The 18,593-nt window shown below is 34.2% G+C and overlaps 1 protein-coding gene across 3 annotated transcripts in view; it reads left to right on the top strand.

Moving 5' to 3' along the window:
* CWF19L2 (CWF19 like cell cycle control factor 2) overlaps nt 1–18,593 on the top strand; it is a gene marked incomplete at its 3' end in the record, with an annotated part of 168,843 nt that overhangs the window by 125,745 nt on the left and 24,505 nt on the right. For all 3 annotated transcript variants that reach the window (XM_079708103.1, XM_079708102.1, XM_079708104.1), the window contains exons 14-15: nt 13,213–13,329; nt 18,066–18,221. In XM_079708103.1, the coding sequence (XP_079564229.1) occupies nt 13,213–13,329; nt 18,066–18,221 (273 nt within the window). The remainder of the gene's footprint in view (nt 1–13,212; nt 13,330–18,065; nt 18,222–18,593) is intronic.

The following is an 18,593-nucleotide window of genomic DNA, read 5'->3' as shown; positions in this document are numbered from 1 at the left end:
AGGAAACGATTCAGTGGTATATGTAAATTTGCCTCTTTCTTCATATTCTTATAAGATTCTAAGAAATCTGTTTTGTCTCATTCTGTTTCAAATATTTTCTTTTCTAAGTTCCCATGATTCTTAGAATCTTCTTTAGAGTGAGTATAAATATCTAAATGATATGAAGCTCCCATTTTGTGTAATTCTTCTCTATAGAGAGGCAGCATTGAGTAGTGCTCAGGCCCTAGACTTTGGAACCAGACCACCTGGATTCAAATTCTTGCTCTGCCATTTACCATCTATGTGATCTTATTTTCATGATTGGCACTTGATTCTCAGTATTAACATCACTTCAGAGCTACTTAGTCTAAAGTAACTTCTGCTTCTTCCCTTACTTTCTCATAGAACCTTTTTGTTTCTTTATAGAATATCTTATAATTTGAAGAAGTTTATTGTACAGTTGTTGCTTGGTATCCATGGGGGATTGGTTCCAGCAGTCTCTCTATACCAAAATACACAGATGCTCAAGTCCCATAGTCACCCCTCCATCTGCAATTCCACATCTGTGGATTCAGGCAACCCTGGATCATATAGTACCACAGTATTTATTGAAAAAAAGGTCCATGTATAATTGGACCCACACAGTTCAAACCCATGTTATTCAAGGGTCAAATGTATTTTGTTTTACTCGTTGAGTGTCTCTGCCAGTAGGCTGTAAGTGCTCTAAGGGCATAGATAACTTTTACTCATCATTGTATACCACACATGTATCCCATTATATACCAAGCATGTATGTTTATAGTCACTTCTTTCAATAAATGTTAATAATCACTTATTTAATAGTCACTAATAATAGTCACTTATTTCAGTATTTGGCAGTTTAATTCTTTTTTTCTAACATCTTTATTGGAGTATAATTGCTTTACAATGGTGTGTTAGCTTCTGCTTTATAACAAAGTGAATCAGTTATACATATGTTCCCATATCTCTTCCCTCTTGTGTCTCCCTCCCTCCCACCCTCCCTATCCCACCCCTCTAGGTGGTCACAAACCACCTAGCTGATCTCCCTGTACTATGTGGCTGCTTCCCACTAGCTATTTTATGTTTGGTAGTGTATATATGTCCATGCCACTCTCTCACTTTGTCACAGCTTACCCTTCCCCCTCCCCATATCCTCAAGTCCATACTCTAGTAGGTCTGTGTCTTCACTCCCATCTTACCCTTAGGTTCTTCATGACCTCTTTTTTTTTTTTTCCTTAGATTCCATATATATGTGTTAGCATACGGTATTTATTTTTCGTTTTCTGACTTACTTCACTCTGTATGACAGACTCTAGGTCCATCCACCTCATTACAAATAGCTCAATTTCGTTTCTTTTTATGGCTGAGTAATATTCCATTGTATATATGTGCCACATCTTCTTTATCCATTCATCTGCTGATGGACACTTAGGTTGCTTCCGTGTCCTGGCTATTGTAAATAGAGCTACAGTGAACATTTTGGTACATGACTCTTTTTGAATTATGGTTTTCTCAGGGTATATGCCCAGTAGTGGGATTGCTGGGTCGTATGGTAGTTCTATTTGTAGTTTTTAAGGAACCTCCATACTGTTCTCCGTAGTGGCTGTATCAATTAACATTCCCACCAACAGTGCAAGAGGGTTCCCTTTTCTCCACACCCTCTCCAGCATTTATTGTTTCTGGATTTTTTGATGATGGCCATTCTGACCGGTGTGAGATGATATCTCATTGTAGTTTTGATTTGCATTTCTCTAATGATTAATGATGTTGAGCATTCTTTCATGTGTTTGTTGGCACTCTGTATATCTTCTTTAGAGAAATGTCTATTTAGGTCTTCTGCCCATTTTTGGATTGGGTTGTTTGTTTTTTCATTATTGAGCTGCATGAACTGCTTGTAAATTTTGGAGATTAATCCTTTGTCAGTTGCTTCATTTGCAAATATTTTCTCCCATTCTGAGGGTTGTCTTTTGGTCTTGTTTATGGTTTCCTTTGCTGTGCAAAAGCTTTGAAGTTTCATTAGGTCCCATTTGTTTATTTTTGTTTTTATTTTCGTTTCTCTAGGAGGTGGGTCAAAAAGGATCTTGCTGTGATTTATGTCATAGAGTGTTCTGCCTATGTTTTCCTCTAAGAGTTTGATAGTGTCTGGCCTGGTCTTTAATCCATCTTGAGTTTATTTTTGTGTATGGTGTTAGGGAGTGTTCTAATTTCATACTTTTACATGTACCTGTCCAGTTTTCCCAGCAGCACTTATTGAAGAGGCTCTCTTTTCTCCACTGTATATTCTTGCCTCCTTTATCAAAGATAAGGTGACCATATGTGCGTGGGTTTATCTCTGGGCTTTCTATCCTGTTCCATTGATCTATATTTCTGTTTTTGTTCCAGTACCATACTCTCTTGATTACTGTAGCTTTGTAGTATAGTCTGAAGTCAGGGAGCCTGATTCCTCCTGCTCCATTTTTCGTTCTCAAGATTGCTTTGGCTATTTGGGGTCTTTTGTGTTTCCACACAAATTGTGCCACTCTTATTCAACATAGTTTTGGAAGTTCTAGCCACAGCAATCAGAGAAGGAAAAGAAATAAAAGGAAGCCAAATAGGAAAAGAAGAAGTAAAGCTGTCACTGTTTGCAGATGACATGATACTGTACATAGAGAATCCTAAAGATGCTACCAGAAAACTACTAGAGCTAATCAATGAATTTGGTAAAGTGGCAGGATACAAAATTAATACACAGAAATCCCTTGCATTCCTATACACTAATGATGAAAAATCTGAAAGTGAAATTAAGAAAACATTCCCATTTACCATTGCAACAAAAAGAATAAAATATCTAGGAATAAACCTACGTAAGGAGACAAAAGACCTGTATGCAGAAAATTATAAGACACTGATGAAAGAAATTAAAGATGATACAAATAGATGGAGAGATATACCATGTTCTTGGATTGGAAGAACCAACATTGTGAAAATGACTACTACCCAAAGCAATCTACAGATTCAATGCAATCCCTAATTCTTATATTAAGTAAATAATTATTGTGTACCTGATGTATACCAGAACCTAAGTAGTCACTGGGGATAAGTAGAAAATCAGATATACTTGTGCAGCTTGTATTCTAGTGAAATAGAGCAGAGAATAAAAAATGTAATGTTTGCCCTGATTTAAGAAAGTGTTGTTATGAAGCAGATACAGAGAGGAAATGTGATAAAATAATGGGAGAGTATTTTTTGCGAAGGTGGTCTAGAAGGCTTCTCCGAGGTATTTTCGTAAAGGTATGAAAGATGAGAGGAAGCAAGCAACATGAAAATATGAATGAATAATATTTCAGAAAGAGGTATCATTGAGTCAAAAGCCTTGAAGAGGAAATAAGGCAGGCATTTATGGAACAGAAAAAAGATCAGTGTAGCTGGAGTGGAGTGAGTGAGAAAAAGTGGTAGGAGAGGAAGTTGAATGAATGCTAGTTTCAGGAACTAATAGTTTGGGGAATATACATATACATATTAATTAATTTGTTTGTTGTGTATACATACTTACACACACACACAAGCACCTGTGTAGCCAAAGAACTGGCATTGACTTTTCCATTCCAATTCTAGTCTTTAATATCTTTAGGTCATTAAGACTGTCAATTTATCAGTTTGGGTTTTGGTTTCTTTATTTCCTTACCCCTCCTTTTCTTTTTCTTTCTTTTTCCTCTAAACTTTATCAAAAATAAAAGTAGAAATTTCCATTCAAAATTTAATCAATCAAAAACCCCACCTTAATCACTTACTTGTATTAATTTTTCCATGTTCTTTTCTAGATTGTTGCATAAACATTTGCATTTTCATAATTATGACATTATATATAAATATTTCATTCCCCTTTAGTCTAGCCCCTACCTTTAAGAAATGTAAGAATAAAGTAAACATAAAGTAACATAAAGTTTTCAATAATTCTTTTCAACAAGTTTGGGTTTTTCTCAATGACTTCATTTTCCCTAATGCACTGAAGACAGGCCAGGTCCAGGGGAGGCCAAGAGGTGTGAAGTGTACAAACCCTTTTTTAGCCTTCTGTTTTATAGACCGTGTCCCAAAGTAGGCATTTCTCAATTAACTAGTGAAAGGAAACTGTTGGCCAGTAAAGAGACATTTTCCATTTCTTCAACTCATATATTATTTCATACATTCCTTTTCCTATTCTCAGTTTTCCTCTTCTTCTGTGAGGTATCCACATTTTCCAATTAGAGATTTCTAAAGGTATTAAATCTTTTGCCTTTAACTTACTGAGCATTGGCTGATCTGTTTCTTCCCTCTCGGACTAGTTGTTTCATTCTGGTTTCATTTTAATACCATTTGAATCTCTTTTCTTGGTCTATGCTTTATTATGCTATCTTAGCTTTAAAAACTGCTATCTAGCTTCAACCTTTCATCTGTGAATATTTTAATATAGAAATCTTTGAAATATTGGTTCGAAGAAATTTCATCTATTTGCTACAATATCTGACTGCTTATCCCATCTATTGTAGCTAATAGGTTATTTTATTAATCTGAATAAACAGTAAGAAATTCTTTTAGTTGTTACCTAAGTTAGGTATATATGATTATGAGTTTCTAAGGAATTACTTTGCGTTAGGTAGTAATAATTAACAGTATTCTAAAGCAGTTCAGCAATTCTCACTCAACTTGAATTTCTAGTACTTAAAGTTAATGTCGTAAATCCAAACGTATTAATGAAGCTGTGTGAGTACTCATTAGAGTCAGACAGTTATGTAAGTTTCTGATCATAAATTGTCCCTGCCTTCTCCCTCTTTTTTAAAAATAAATGTTATCTCTCCCCTTCTTGTCTTAACACTATCGTTTACTTAAACAAAAAAAGTACTTTGATTTATAGAGCAGTTTTAGATTTACAGAAAAATTGTAAGGCAGTACAGAGTTCCATATACCCTGTGCCGGGTTTCCTCTATTATTTCCATCTTAACATTAGTATAGTAAAATTGTTACATCTAATGCATCAGTACTGTTTTTTGTTTTACTTAATATAGTTGATATACAATATTATGTTAATTTCAGGTGTACTACGTAATGATTTGACATTTGCATACATTATGAAATGATCACCATGAAAAGTCTAGTAACCATCAGTCCCCATACAAAGTTATTACAATATTACTGACCATAATCCTTATGCTTATGACTTACTTATTTTGTAACTGGAGTTTTAATACCTTTTCATCCCCTTCACCTATTTCCCACCTCCATCCCTAAACACCCCCCTCTGCCAACCACCCATTTGTTCTCTGTAACTATGAGTGTGTTTTTGTTTCATTATGTTTGTTCATTTGTTTTGTTTTTTTGATTTCACGTATATGTGAGATGATATGGTATTTATCTTTCTCTGTCTAACTTATTTCACTTAGCATTTCAATCCATAGTGTTGCAAATGCCAAGATTTCGTTTCATTTTGGCTGAGTTATACTTCATTGTATATATAGTACATATGTATATACAGACACACACACATATATACACACATACATATATATCATATCTCCTTTATCCGTTCGTCTATTGAAGAACACTTAGGTTTCTTCTATATCTTGGCTATTGTAAATAATGCTGCAATGAACATTGATATGCATATATCTTTTTGAATTAGTGTTTTGTTTTTTTTAGGTAAATACTCAAGTGAAATTGCTGGATCATATGGCAGTTTTATTTTTAATTTTTCGAGGAGGCTCCACACTGTGTTCCATAGTGCCTGCACCAATTTATATTCCCACCAACAGTGTAGCAGGGTCACCTCTTCTCTACATCCTCACCAACACTTGTTATTTGTTTTTTTGATGATAGCCATTCTGACAGGTATGAGGTGGCATCTCATTGTGGTTTTGATTTGCACTTCCCTCATTGTTAGTGATATTGAACATCTTTTCATGTGTCTGTTGGCCATCTGTATATCTTCTTTGGAAAAATTTGTTTGGTCCTTTGCCCATTTTTTAATCAGTTGTTTTTTTGGTCTTGAGTTATATGACTTCTTTGTATATTTTGGATATTAACCCCTTATCTATCATTTGCAAGTATTTTCTCCCATTCAGTAGGCTGCCTTTTCATTTTGTTGATGATTTCTTTCACTATGTAAAAGCTTTTTAGTTTGACGTAATCCCATTTATTTATTTTTGCTTCTGTTTCCCTTACTTGAGGAGACATATGCAAAAAAATGTTGCTAAGATCAGTTTCAAAGAGTGTATTACCTATAGTATTCTCTAGAAGTTTTCTGGTTTCCAGTCTTACATTTAAATCTTTAATCCATTTTGATTTTTTTTTAATATGGTGTGAGAAAGTAGTCTAGATTGATTCTTTTGCATGTACCTGTCCAGTTTTCCCAACACCATTTATTGAAGAGGCTATCTTTTCCCTTTTGTATATTCTTGCTTCTTTTGTTGTAGATTAATTGAACATGTAGGCACGGGTTTATTTCTGGGCTCTCTATTCTGTTTCATTGATCTATGTGTCTGTTTTTAATGCCAGTACCATTCTGTTTTGATTACTATAGCTTTGTAGTATAATTTGAAATCAGGAAGTGTGATACCTCCAACTTTGTTTGTCTTTCTCAAGATTGTTTTGGCTGTTCAGGGTCTTTTGTATTTTTATACAAATTTTAGAATTATTTGTTCTAGTTCTGTGAAATATGCCATTGGTATTTTGATAGGGATTGCATTGAATCTCCAGGTTGCCTTGGGTAGTATGGCCATTTTAAATGATATTACTTCTTCCAGTCTATGAATACAGAATTTCTTTCCATTTATTTTTGTCATCTTCATTTTCTTTCATTGATGTCTTATACTTTTCAGAGTATAATTTGTTTACCTCCTTGGTAAGATTTATTTATAGGTATTTTGTTCTTTTTGATGCAACTGTAAATGAGACTGTTTTCTTAATTTCTTCTTTCTGATTGTTTGTTATTAGTGTATAAAAATGCCACAGATTTCTGTGTATTAATTTTGTATCCTGCAACTTTACTGATTTCATTTATTAGTTCTAATAGTATTTTTGGTATCATCTTGAGGACTTTCTATATATAGTATCATGTCATCTGCAAACAGTGAGTTTTACTTCTTCCTTTCCAGTTTAGATTCCTTTTATTTCTTTTACTTGTCTGATTTCTGTGGCTAAATACAAATGGCAAGAGTTGGCTTCCTTTTCTTTTTATTTTATTTATTTGTTATTTTTAATTGAAATATAGTTGATTTACAATATTATGTTAGTTCCAGGTTTATAACATAGTGATTCAGTATTTATATAGATTATACTCCATTTAAAGTTATTACAAAATAATGGCTATATGTCCCTGTACTGTACAATACAGCCTTGTTGCTTATTTATTTTATACATAGAAGTTTGTATCTCTTAAACCCCTATCCCTATTTTCCCCTCCCCCACCCCTCTCTCCACTGGTAACCACTAGCTTGTTCTCTGTATTTGTTTTATTTTATTCATTTGCTTATTTTATTTTTTTTAGATTCCACATATAAGTGATAACGTACAGTATTTGTGTTTGTCTGACTTATTTCACTAAGCATTATACCTCTTAGATCCATCCACATTGTTACCATTGGCAGAATTCATTCTTTTACTAATATTCCATTGTGTGTGTGTATATATATATATATATATATATATATATATTACATTTTCTTTATCTGTTCATCTGTTGATGGACACTTAGGTTGCTTCCATATCATGGCTATTGTAAATAATACTGCTGTGAATATTGGAGTGATGTGTCTTTTCAGTTACTGTTTTCATTTTCTTCAGATGTATACCTGGGAGGGGAACTGCTGGATCGTATGATAATTCTATATTTAGTTTTTTGAGGAACCTCCATACTGTCTTCTGTAGTGACTTCCAATTTACATTCCCAACAACAGTGTACAGGGTTTCCTTTTCTCCACATCCTTGTCAACATTCGTCATTTATAGACTTTTTGATGATAGCCATTCTCACAGATGTGAGGTGATATCTTTATGGCTTTGATTTGCATTTCTCTGATGATTAGAAATGTTGAGCAACTTTTCATGTGCCTATTAGCCATCTGTATATCTTCCTTGGAAAATGTCTATTCTAGTTTTCTGCCCATTTTTCAATTGGGTTGTTTTTTTTGATACTGAATTTTATGAGCTGTTTATATATTTTGGATGTTAACCCCTTATTGGTCATATGATTTGCAAATATTTTCTCCCATTCAGTAGGTTGTCTTTTCATTTTGTGGATGGTGTCTTTTGCTGTGCAAAAGCTTTTAATTAGGTCCCATTTGTTTATTTTTTCTTTTGTTTATTTTGCCTTAGGAGACTGATCCAAAAACATAACACCATGATTTTTGTCACAGAGTGTTCTGCCTATAGTGTTCTTCTAGGAGTTTTATGAGTTAATTTTTGCATATGGTGTGAGAAACTGTTCTAATTTCATTCTTTTACATGTAGCTGTTCAGTTTTCCCAGCACCCCTTATTGAGGAAACTGTCTTTTCCTTTGTATATTCTTGCCTCCTTTGCCATAGATTAATTGACCGTAGGTTCATGGGTTTATTCCTGGGCTTTCTATTCTACTTCATTGATCTCTGTGTCTGTTTTTGTGCCAGTACCATACTGTTATGATTTTACTGTAGCTTTGTAGTATCAGCTGAACTCAGGGAGCGTGATACCTACAGTTTGTTCTTTTTTTCTAAAAATTGCTTTAGCTATTCAGGGTCTTTTATTCTGTGAAAAATATCATGGTTATTTTATTTTTTTTTTTTTTTTTTTTTTTTTTTTTTTTTTTTTTTTTTTTTTTTCCGGTACGCGGGCCTCTCACTGTTGTGGCCTCTCCCGTTGCGGAGCACAGGCTCCGGATGCGCAGGCTCAGCGGCCATGGCTCACGGGCCCAGCCGCTCCGCGGCATACGGGATCCTCCCGGACCAGGGCACGAACCCGTATCCCCTGCATTGGCAGGCGGACTCTCAACCACTGCGCCACCAGGGAGGCCCAATCATGGTTATTTTAATATGGGTTGCATTAAACTTGTAGATTGCTTTGAGTAACATGGACACTTTAACCGTGTTATGTCTTCCAATCCATGAACACAGGATATCTCTCCATTTCTTTGTATCATCAGTTCCCTTCATTAGTGTCTTACAGTTTTCAGAGTATAGGTCTTTCACATGATTAGTTAAGTTTATTTCTAGGTATTTTCTTCTTTTTGGTGCAATTTTATATGGGATTTGATTTCTTGCTTTCTTTTTCTGATAATTTATTATTAATGTATAGAAAAACAATAGATTTCTGTATATTAATCTTTTTTATCCTACAACTTTACTGAATTCATTTATTTGTTATAGTAGTTTGTTGTAGCATCTTTAGGATTTGATATGTATAGTATCATGTCATCTGCAAACAGTGACAGTTTTACTTCTTTTTAATTTGCAGTCTTTTTTTTTGTCTTTTTCTTCTTTGTTTGCTGTGGCTAAACACAGATGGTGAGAGTGGGCATCCTTTTTATTCCTGATCTTAGAGTAAATGCTTTCAGCTTTTCACTGTTGGGTATAATGTTGGCTGTGAGTTTTTCATGTATGGCTGTATTATATTGGTGTATGTTCTCTGTATACCCACTTTGTTGAGTTTTTGTTATAAATGGGTCTTGAATTTTGTCTAAAGCTTTTTCTGCATTTATGGAGATGATCATGTGATTTATACTCTTCAGTTTTTTTATGTGGTGTATCATGTTGCATCAAATACAATTTTTTGTTTCCTCACTTTCAGTGTGTATGTCTTTAGATCTGAAATGAATCTCTTGGAAGCAGCATATGTATCATTCTTGGTTTTTTTACCAAATTAGTTGCTCTGTGTCTTTGTTGCTATTTTGTTTATTGTTTTCCTGTTGTTTTCATAGTTCTTCTTCATTCCTTTCTTCTCCTTTTGCTCTCTTTCCGTGTGATTTGATGACTGTCTTTAGTGTTACATTTGGATTTCTTTTTCTTTTTTGTGTATCTATTACTGGTTTTTGATTTTTTAGTTACCATGATGTTCATATGTAACACCATACATATTTACATATATATATATAAAATCTTTATTTTAAATTAATGATCTGTTAAGTTTATATTCATTCTAACCGCACTACATTTTACTGCCCTCCCCACAACATTTAATGTTTTTGTTGCCATATTTTACATCTTTCTGTTTTGTGTATCCCTCAACTACTTATTGCAGGTATGGATAATTTTTTTTACTTTTATCTCTTAACCTTCCTACTAGCTTTGTAAGTGGTTGATCTACTACCTTTAATGTATGTTTGCCTTTCTCAGTGAGACTTTTCTTTTCATAATTTTCTCAGTTCTAGTTATGGCCTTTTCTTTTCTCCTTAGAGAAGTCTTTTTATCATTTCTTGTAAAGCCAGTTTGGTAGTGCTGAACTCTTTCATCTTTTGCTTATCTTTAAAATGCTTTAACTCTCCTTCAAACCTGAATGATGACATCGCCAAGTAGAGTATTGTTGGTTGTAGGTTTTTTCTTTTCATCACTTTAAAGATATCATGCCATTCCCTTCTGGCCTGCAATTTCTGCTGAAAAGTCAGCTGATAGCCTTATGGGAGTTACCTTATATGTAACTAGTTGCTTTTCTCTTGCTGCTCTTAAGATTCTCTCTTCATCTTTAATTTTTGCAATTTTAATTATAATGTGTCATGGTGTAGACACATTGGGTTCATCTTGTTTGGAAGTCTCCATAGCTTCCTATACCTATATCTGTTTCCTTCTTAAGGTTAGGGAAGTTTTCAGCCATAGTTTCTTTGAATACATTTTCTACCCCTTTTTCTTTCTCTGCTCCTTCTGGGACCCCTATAATGTGAATATTAGTATGCTTGATGTCTAAGAGGTCTTTCTCAATCTATCCTCATTTTTAAAACCCTTTTTTTTTGTTGTTCAGCTTGAGTGATTTTCACTACTCTGTCTTCCAGATCTTCCAGATCTCTGATCAGTTCCTCTGTATCAGTTCCTCTGAATCAGTCTACTTTTGATTCATTCTAGTATATATTTTTCTTTTAGTTCTTGTATTCTTTAGTTCTTTTTGGTTCTTCTTTGTATTTTCTAACTCTTTTTTGAAATTGTCACTGTGTTCATCCCTTCTTCTCCCAAGTTCAATTAACATATTTATGATCATTATCTTGAACTCTTTATTGGGTCAGTTGCTTATCTTTGTTTAGTTGCTTTTCTTTTTTTTTTCCTGAGGTTATGTCTTGTTCCTTCACTTGGGACATTTCCTTCATCTCCTCATTTTACCCAATTCTGTGTTTTTTTACTCGGTGTTAAGTATGTCAGTTACTTCTCCCCATCTTCAGAAGCAGCCTTATATAAGATACATCCTGTGGGGCCTGGCAGCATGCACCCCTTTGGTCACCAGAGCCCTGTTCCTAGGGGTGCCCCCTATATGGGCTGCATGTACCCTTCTGTTGCAGTAGGGTCAACTTCCATTGGGGAGCTGGTATGTGGGGCTGAACCCCAGCTTAGTTGGCTGTGGTGCCTCTTGGCACGACTTGCAGGCCTGCTGGAGTGCAGGGTAGGCTTTTCTCGTGGTTGTCTGTTTCAACCTATGGGATGTGGGGCTGCTGCTGTCTGCTGGTAGGTGGGGTGGGCGTCTCAAGTGGTTCATTGCATGCCCAGCAGGGCTCAGGGCTGATGCCAGCTTGCTGGAGGACAGGCCTGGTCCTTGGCACTAATAAGCTAGAGGGAGGATTCTGAAATGGTGCTTGCCAGTGCTGGTGTTATTGAGGTAGAACGAGCTGCCAAAAATGGCTGCTGCCAGCTTTTCTGTCCCCAGGGGGAGTCCCAATTGCTTCCTGCCTGTTTTGGAGGCTCTCCAAGAGCAGCAAGTGGGTCTGAAACATGCTCCTTTCAAACTCGTGCCTCTGTGCTAGGACTCAGAGCATATGAGATTTTGCAGACAACCTTTAAGGATCGAGTCCCTATTTCCTGTTGCCCTTGGGATCTCTCCCATATGCAAACCTTGCAGGCCTTCAAAGCCAGACATTCTGGGAGCTCATCTTCATGGTGCAAGTCCCCTGCCTGGGAGCCCAGTGTGGGGTTCACACTCCTTGCTTCTTGTGGAGGACCTCTATAATTGTAGTATTCCTCTGGTTTGTGGGTTGCTGACCTGGGGGTGTAGGTCCTGACTAAAGTGAATCTCCAGCCCTGTTGCGTGTCTCATTGTGGTTCCTTCTTTATGTCTTCAGTTGTGGAGTATCTTTTCTGCTGGTCTTCAGGTTGTTCTTACAGGTAGTTGCTCTATAATTAGTTGTAATTTTGTTGTGCCTGTGGGAGGAGGTGAGCTCAGGGTCTTCCTAGTCCAACGTCTTGGCCACCTCTTCAGTGCTTATTCCTGATATTGTTTTTAATTGTGAATATTTTTGGGATTTAACTGTAAATTTAAGTAGATAGCCATATCCACATACACTCCTAGTTTCTCCTCTTACAGCAAAGTTTTAAAAATTTACATAATTTCGTAAAGCAATTTATAAATAAATTTATTAATTCATTAATTAATTCTCTTACATAAAATTTTTTCTAGCAAAAAATTGTAGAAAATAGGATCAAGCCTCGTTGAAGAATATTTATGGTTCTTATGAACACCTTTTCCTCTCTACATACATACTAACTGACCTTTTTTTGTTTTTAGACAGTTTGTGTAAAATGAAAAAATAGTACCAGCTTGTAGGTAATACATGTATGTAAATAAATAGAACTTAACCAGTGCTGTAAAGCCATACAGAGGTTATTTTTCTTTTCTCAGCCAACAAGAGAAGGAAGACCTGATTAATAGGCATCAGTTTAACTTCCATATCATTACCAGGTCATGTATTTCTTTTATTTTTGCAAAATTTGTGCTGTTTCAAGGGCTTTGAAGGCATATAGCTTTCTCAGGTGAAGGATAAAGTGTCTTTCATTCTACCCTTTGGTAAGCTTAATCTTTGAGGTATAGCAGTCAAAATTGAGACTTATGCAATAAGTTTCTGGTTATTGAAAGATATCTTCATGGATTTTAAAATTTTAAATAGTGAATGTCTTTAAAATATTAAACTATAATATATTACTTATGAGCAGGTTTATTTTATTAACTGTTAGCCATGTTAACCTACAAGGAGCTCATATTTCAGAACTGAGAATAAACAGCAATAACATTTCACCTTTGCATCTTTTTTCCCCATAGGTTTATTTATGTTTACCCAACTTTCGATCTCTTACTGAAGGGCACTGCTTGATAGTCCCTTTGCAGCACTATAAAGCAGCTACCTTATTGGATGAAGACATCTGGGAGGAGATTCAGGTCAGCATGATAATGCTCATGATCTTTGTAATGATCAAGAGCAGTTTTTACACACTATTGTGATAAATTCTAACAAGTTTTGTGCCTTCATTCAATGATTTTACTTTCTGAATTTAAACAAGTGTACATTTCCATAGTTGTGTATATCTGTGGGTCATGATGTTTTCACCACTCACTACCTTTTTACTTTATTGAAAGCTTTAAATAAAAATATTTATTGAGGTAGAATTGTCATATAATATATTAGTTCCAGGTATACAACTGAAAGCTTTTGTCTACTAAATAAACTATGATCAAGTAATAATTATTTTTACTTTAAAAGAAATCAATGTAAGATCTCTAATATTTATTTTCATGGAACATGGAATAATCATTCTTACCACAGTAAGCTAATAAATTACAGCCAAAGGAAAGATGTTTTCGGATAATAAAAAATAATTTTTGGAACTTAGTGGTTTACATTTAGCAATTGTCCTATTTTCCTGTAATGGCATTGACCTTTTCTGCTGCTATGTTTTTGTCATGATTTTGTTACCAGCTTTAATTTCCATACTTTTCCCTTATAGCCTTTTGGATTCAGGGATTGTGTGTGTGTGTGTGTGTGTGTGTGTGTGTGAATGTCTGTGTCTGATTCTTCAAGAAATTGAAAGGCACAACGTGGGTGAAATTGCTGATGAATTGCAAGACCTTATAATGACCAAAAGAGAGAGAGAGAGAAAGGGAGGGAGGGGAGGAAGGAAGGAAGGGGGGGGGAGAGAGAGAGAGAGAGAGAGAGAGAAGGAAGGAAGGAAGGAAAGGAGGGAGGGAGGTCCTGTTTTTCTAATGACTGACAAGTGAATAGGGGTTATAGGAACCCCTAGTTAGAAAACACGAAAATTTTAAGACTTCTAAAGAGACTAATACTAGTCTTTGTATCATGCTGATAAAGATGCCAAGAGAGGAGATATTTTGACTGTATTTCATGAAATTCCATCTTTTAACTCCCTGAAATCTTTTAGTTTATGCTATGAAAGTTAAAGGGCAGACTGTTTTAATGCATCTATGGCCCAGCAAGGGTAAGAGTGTGGATAAGTGTATTTGATGTGAAAACAATTTTTCTTTTTCTAATAGTGGATGCCAGTGCAGTAAATAATTTAAAGTGGAAAGTGTTGCAGATTTGGTTTTCAGGATTATTTGGGGACTTTTCCGGAATGCTTTTTAAAAATGTATACATGCAAAACTGATTTAACTTAGAGCAAAAATAAAGTGCCAAAAAGATTTTAAGTTATACAGGAATCTAGACTGTATGTTATATGTTTCTATAAGAAATTAAGTTACTTGATGAAAAACACTGAGTTGGATAAAGAAGAAATTTATTCAGTTCAATAGATACTGAGTGCATGAGTGTAAGATAATGCAGGTGTTGTGAGAAATGCAGAGATAAAATCACTCATTAATTCTGCCCGAAGGTGTGGTATATACTAGTATAGGTTACATTATGGTTTAGCAGATTTTGTAAGCCAGATGCATTATAGAAAATTGAGTGAGGGAGGAAAAGCCAAATTTTTTATGTAAATAATGGCATTATAGCTCTCTCTTGTGATAAAAGAAGTTGTTAGAAGGTTTAAATTACTCTACGATAGTGAATGAAGAAAATATCTGAATTCTAGCTTATTTAAAGAAATGTACTTTTTTCAATTTTTGTTTTTACTTTCAAATATATACAAAAACTCAAATTAATTATGCCCTGGTTAATACCCTTATGGTCATTCACCTCTTTTAGAGAATATATGTTAAAAATGATTTGACTTAGCAAAAAATTATGTTTGCAAATTCAGGGGCCACTTCCTTCAGGTAATTTTTATCACCATCCTCTAGTAACATTTAAATTTAATTTTAGACCTTGTGTTTAGTAGAATATACAGAGATATTCAGCAGCGCATGTGGGAATAATCACAGATTTCTAATAATATCTAAATTTTTAGTTTTATTAAATATATGGTGAAACCTGTTCCCCTTTAAGTTTATTCTTATCAGTTTGACAAATGAGCTTGAACATATGTTATAGTCAGACACTGTATGTCCATTTTTTAAATATCTCAAATTAGCGGTATGGTGGTGGGGTCGTTGATGCTTATCTACAGTGGGCTTCACTGTGGGGCCATTTCAGTGGAAAACTTCCAGTGTTAGTACCATTAGGTCTTTTTCTTGGGACTACTCAGACTCTCCAGAAAACACTCTTTCGATCTCTTGCCTAGAGCATCTATGTCTGCTTTCCAGTGTTCTGGGAGCTGAGTTGGGAAAGAAGGCTGGTGTGGCAGAATGTCAAACATTTAAGAACACTAAGTAACATTTTTTATGATGCCCCTGTTTCAGACTGTATACTCTCAACTGTGTCTGGTTTTCCTAGCCCAGCAACTTTGTTGTTTGCCTTCTCCAGAAGGTTATCCTATATAGTGTTCTGCTGGTGTGGAGGAGGGGATCTGGTGTGTTATTTTTTTTCAAAAGACTTTCATCTATGCCATCTGTTTTTCATTACACCTTCACCTCTAGTTCCATAATTCCTTGGTGCTGCCAATTCCTGAGCCTTTTGAGGATTCTGCAGTGCAGCATGAGTTTCTTCTTTACCATCCCTGCTAAACCCCCTCCTCCTATATCACCCAACTGTGAACCAGCTTTCTAGTGTTTAAGTCAGACATTATGGGGTTATCTGATTTTTAGCATATTTTCTCTCATTTTCTTTGTTCTAATAGCTTTATGCTGTTTTGAAAATTATCTTAATGTCATTTTTGAGGGGTCACTTCATGAAGGGTGTAGAATTAAATGTGTATGTTCTGTACTATCGCATAACATTTATCTTTGGATAATCTTATCTTTAGACACGTTCTATTTATAAAATTTGAATAAATTATAGTACTAATATTACATCATCAGCCCTAAATAGCTTTGGTATCTTTAATGAAAATACTTTAATATTTGTTTTAAATTTCTTTACTCGTGTTTATCTGAGTTTTTTGTAATGTGATTTGTAATGTGTAAGAATTGTAACACTCGAGTATAGATTAATTAAATATATTGCAAGGAATATAAGTCCAGATGTGTTAACTAAATGAGGAATTGCAATTAGGTGAGTAATCATAGTTTAGAAACTTGGAAAATAGTGATTACCTGAAGGATGAAGTGTTTTCTACTAGTAACACGGGAATTTTATTTCTCCCCCGTAACATGAGATCTCTACATCTCTGTGAAGCATAAAATAGTTTTGGTATCTTATGATAATGAACTAAAACACTTTCTTCATTGTTTAGTTTTCATATAAATTTTAAAGAATGCATATTATTTAACTATGTATAGTGTATTTGTTGTATTGAACTTGGGGAAATCCTGCTTTAATGGAGTTGATAACCTCAAATTATACCATTAAACTCATATTTTTAAATTAAAGTATTTATATATATATATATATATATATATATATATATATATATATATATATATGAATTACTTAAAAGTGTGTATGTGTTCTCCTTGAGGCTATAAGTATGATGTTTATATATTTTATAATATTTTAACTATTCTTGCATCACTACTAATTTAGCACTTTTGAGTTTTCATTTATAATCCATGACATCTTAAGTCTGTCTTCTTCGCTATTGTCCAGATAGACTCTAGAACAGTCATCCAACAGTTAGACCTAAATTTTACCACCTAAATGTGATTTTATCTCTTTTCTTATTTTAGTTTACTGGAACTGTTTTCAATATATACATAATACTGAGCAGAGTGAGTTTCAGTTAAAACTATGTTGCTTAACTATGTGAAATTATGTGGTAGATTTAGAAAGTAAAGTAACTATAAGGTAACATTGTAGAGTTTAAACATTGTTTACTATTTTTTTATCTTAAAAAATGCTGAGCTTGTATATACAGCTGTGGTTAGAAATGTAGAGCGAATCCTGTATCTGTTGCTTACTAGGTACCTTTTTAGTTTACCTCAAATTATAATTATTCGATTTTTTTTCCTACTTGTTCTTATTTTATAAAATGAGTGGAAAATAGAATAGTGATGAGTGATCAATAATAAGTGATCAGAGGAGACCTGGTCAGAACCCAGAACTCCCAACCCCTACCCAGCAGTAATTTGTAGCCTTTCTTCTTTTTGTATGTCAACAAAGGCTTGAATGGAAAACCTGAACTTCTATCTCCACATGGCCATAACTAGGCAGGGTCTCAACAACAACCTGGTTGAATCTCTAGGGAATTATGCTGAGTGAAACTTTGCAAGTGAAGGATCAGAAGACATATGAAGGGAACCAGCAAATGAAGTTACTTTGAGGATAGAAAAACAATTGGAAGTGAATTCTGCATGACTGTTACTGAATTTAAGGATGCCTACATGCTCAGAGTACCTTTTTTGGTTTTTGAATATTTTCCTATGATTTTACTGTCAGTTCTATATATTTTACCACCTAAATTTGATTTTTATCTCTTCCTTTTCTTATTTTAGTTTACTGGCACTGTTTACAATATATACATAATACTGAGCAGAGTGCGTTTCAGTTAAAAAAACATGTTGCTTAACTACGTGAAATTATGTGGTAGATTTAGAAAGTAAAGTAACTATAAGGTAACACTGTAGAGTTCAAACATTGTTTACTATTTTTTTTATTTTAAAAGAATTTATTATACTTTTTATTGTTTTCATATTTTGAATCTCGTCTCAGTGCGTTATTTACCTAGACATTTTCCTCTCTTCAGATGTTTAGAAAATCATTGGTAAAGATGTTTGAAGATAAAGGATTGGACTGTATCTTTTTAGAAACGAACATGAGCATGAAGAAACAGTATCATATGGTTTATGAATGCATTCCTCTCCCAAAGGAAGTGGGTGATATGGCTCCCATCTATTTTAAGGTATTTATGGATAGTCTTTACAGGCGTACTTATTTTTTGCTATATTATGGTTTTATGAATAGTTACCTTTATCCTGATATTTTTTCTCCTATGTACTTATAAAATTTTATATCATATAAAGAAATGAAGTAAAGCACAAAAAATTCTACTATATAAATTTCTGTAGAAGAAATTTGGGATTTTGACCTTTAAAAAGCATGCTTATTTGTAAGTATGAATATACTATCAAATGGTAATTTATAATTTCTATTTTAATTTCTCATTTCTCAAATGAAAAATCAAGTTCTACCTGGAAGTACTTTCAAGTCAAAATTGTGGTCCTAACTCTAGAAAACTTATAATTTAAATTCCTTAGAGCCAAACATAGTTACA

Source organism: Hyperoodon ampullatus, assembly GCF_949752795.1.
Source record: "Hyperoodon ampullatus genome assembly, chromosome: 7".
Classification (NCBI taxonomy): Eukaryota; Metazoa; Chordata; class Mammalia; order Artiodactyla; family Ziphiidae; genus Hyperoodon; species Hyperoodon ampullatus.
This window is presented reverse-complemented; position numbering and strand designations above follow the sequence as displayed.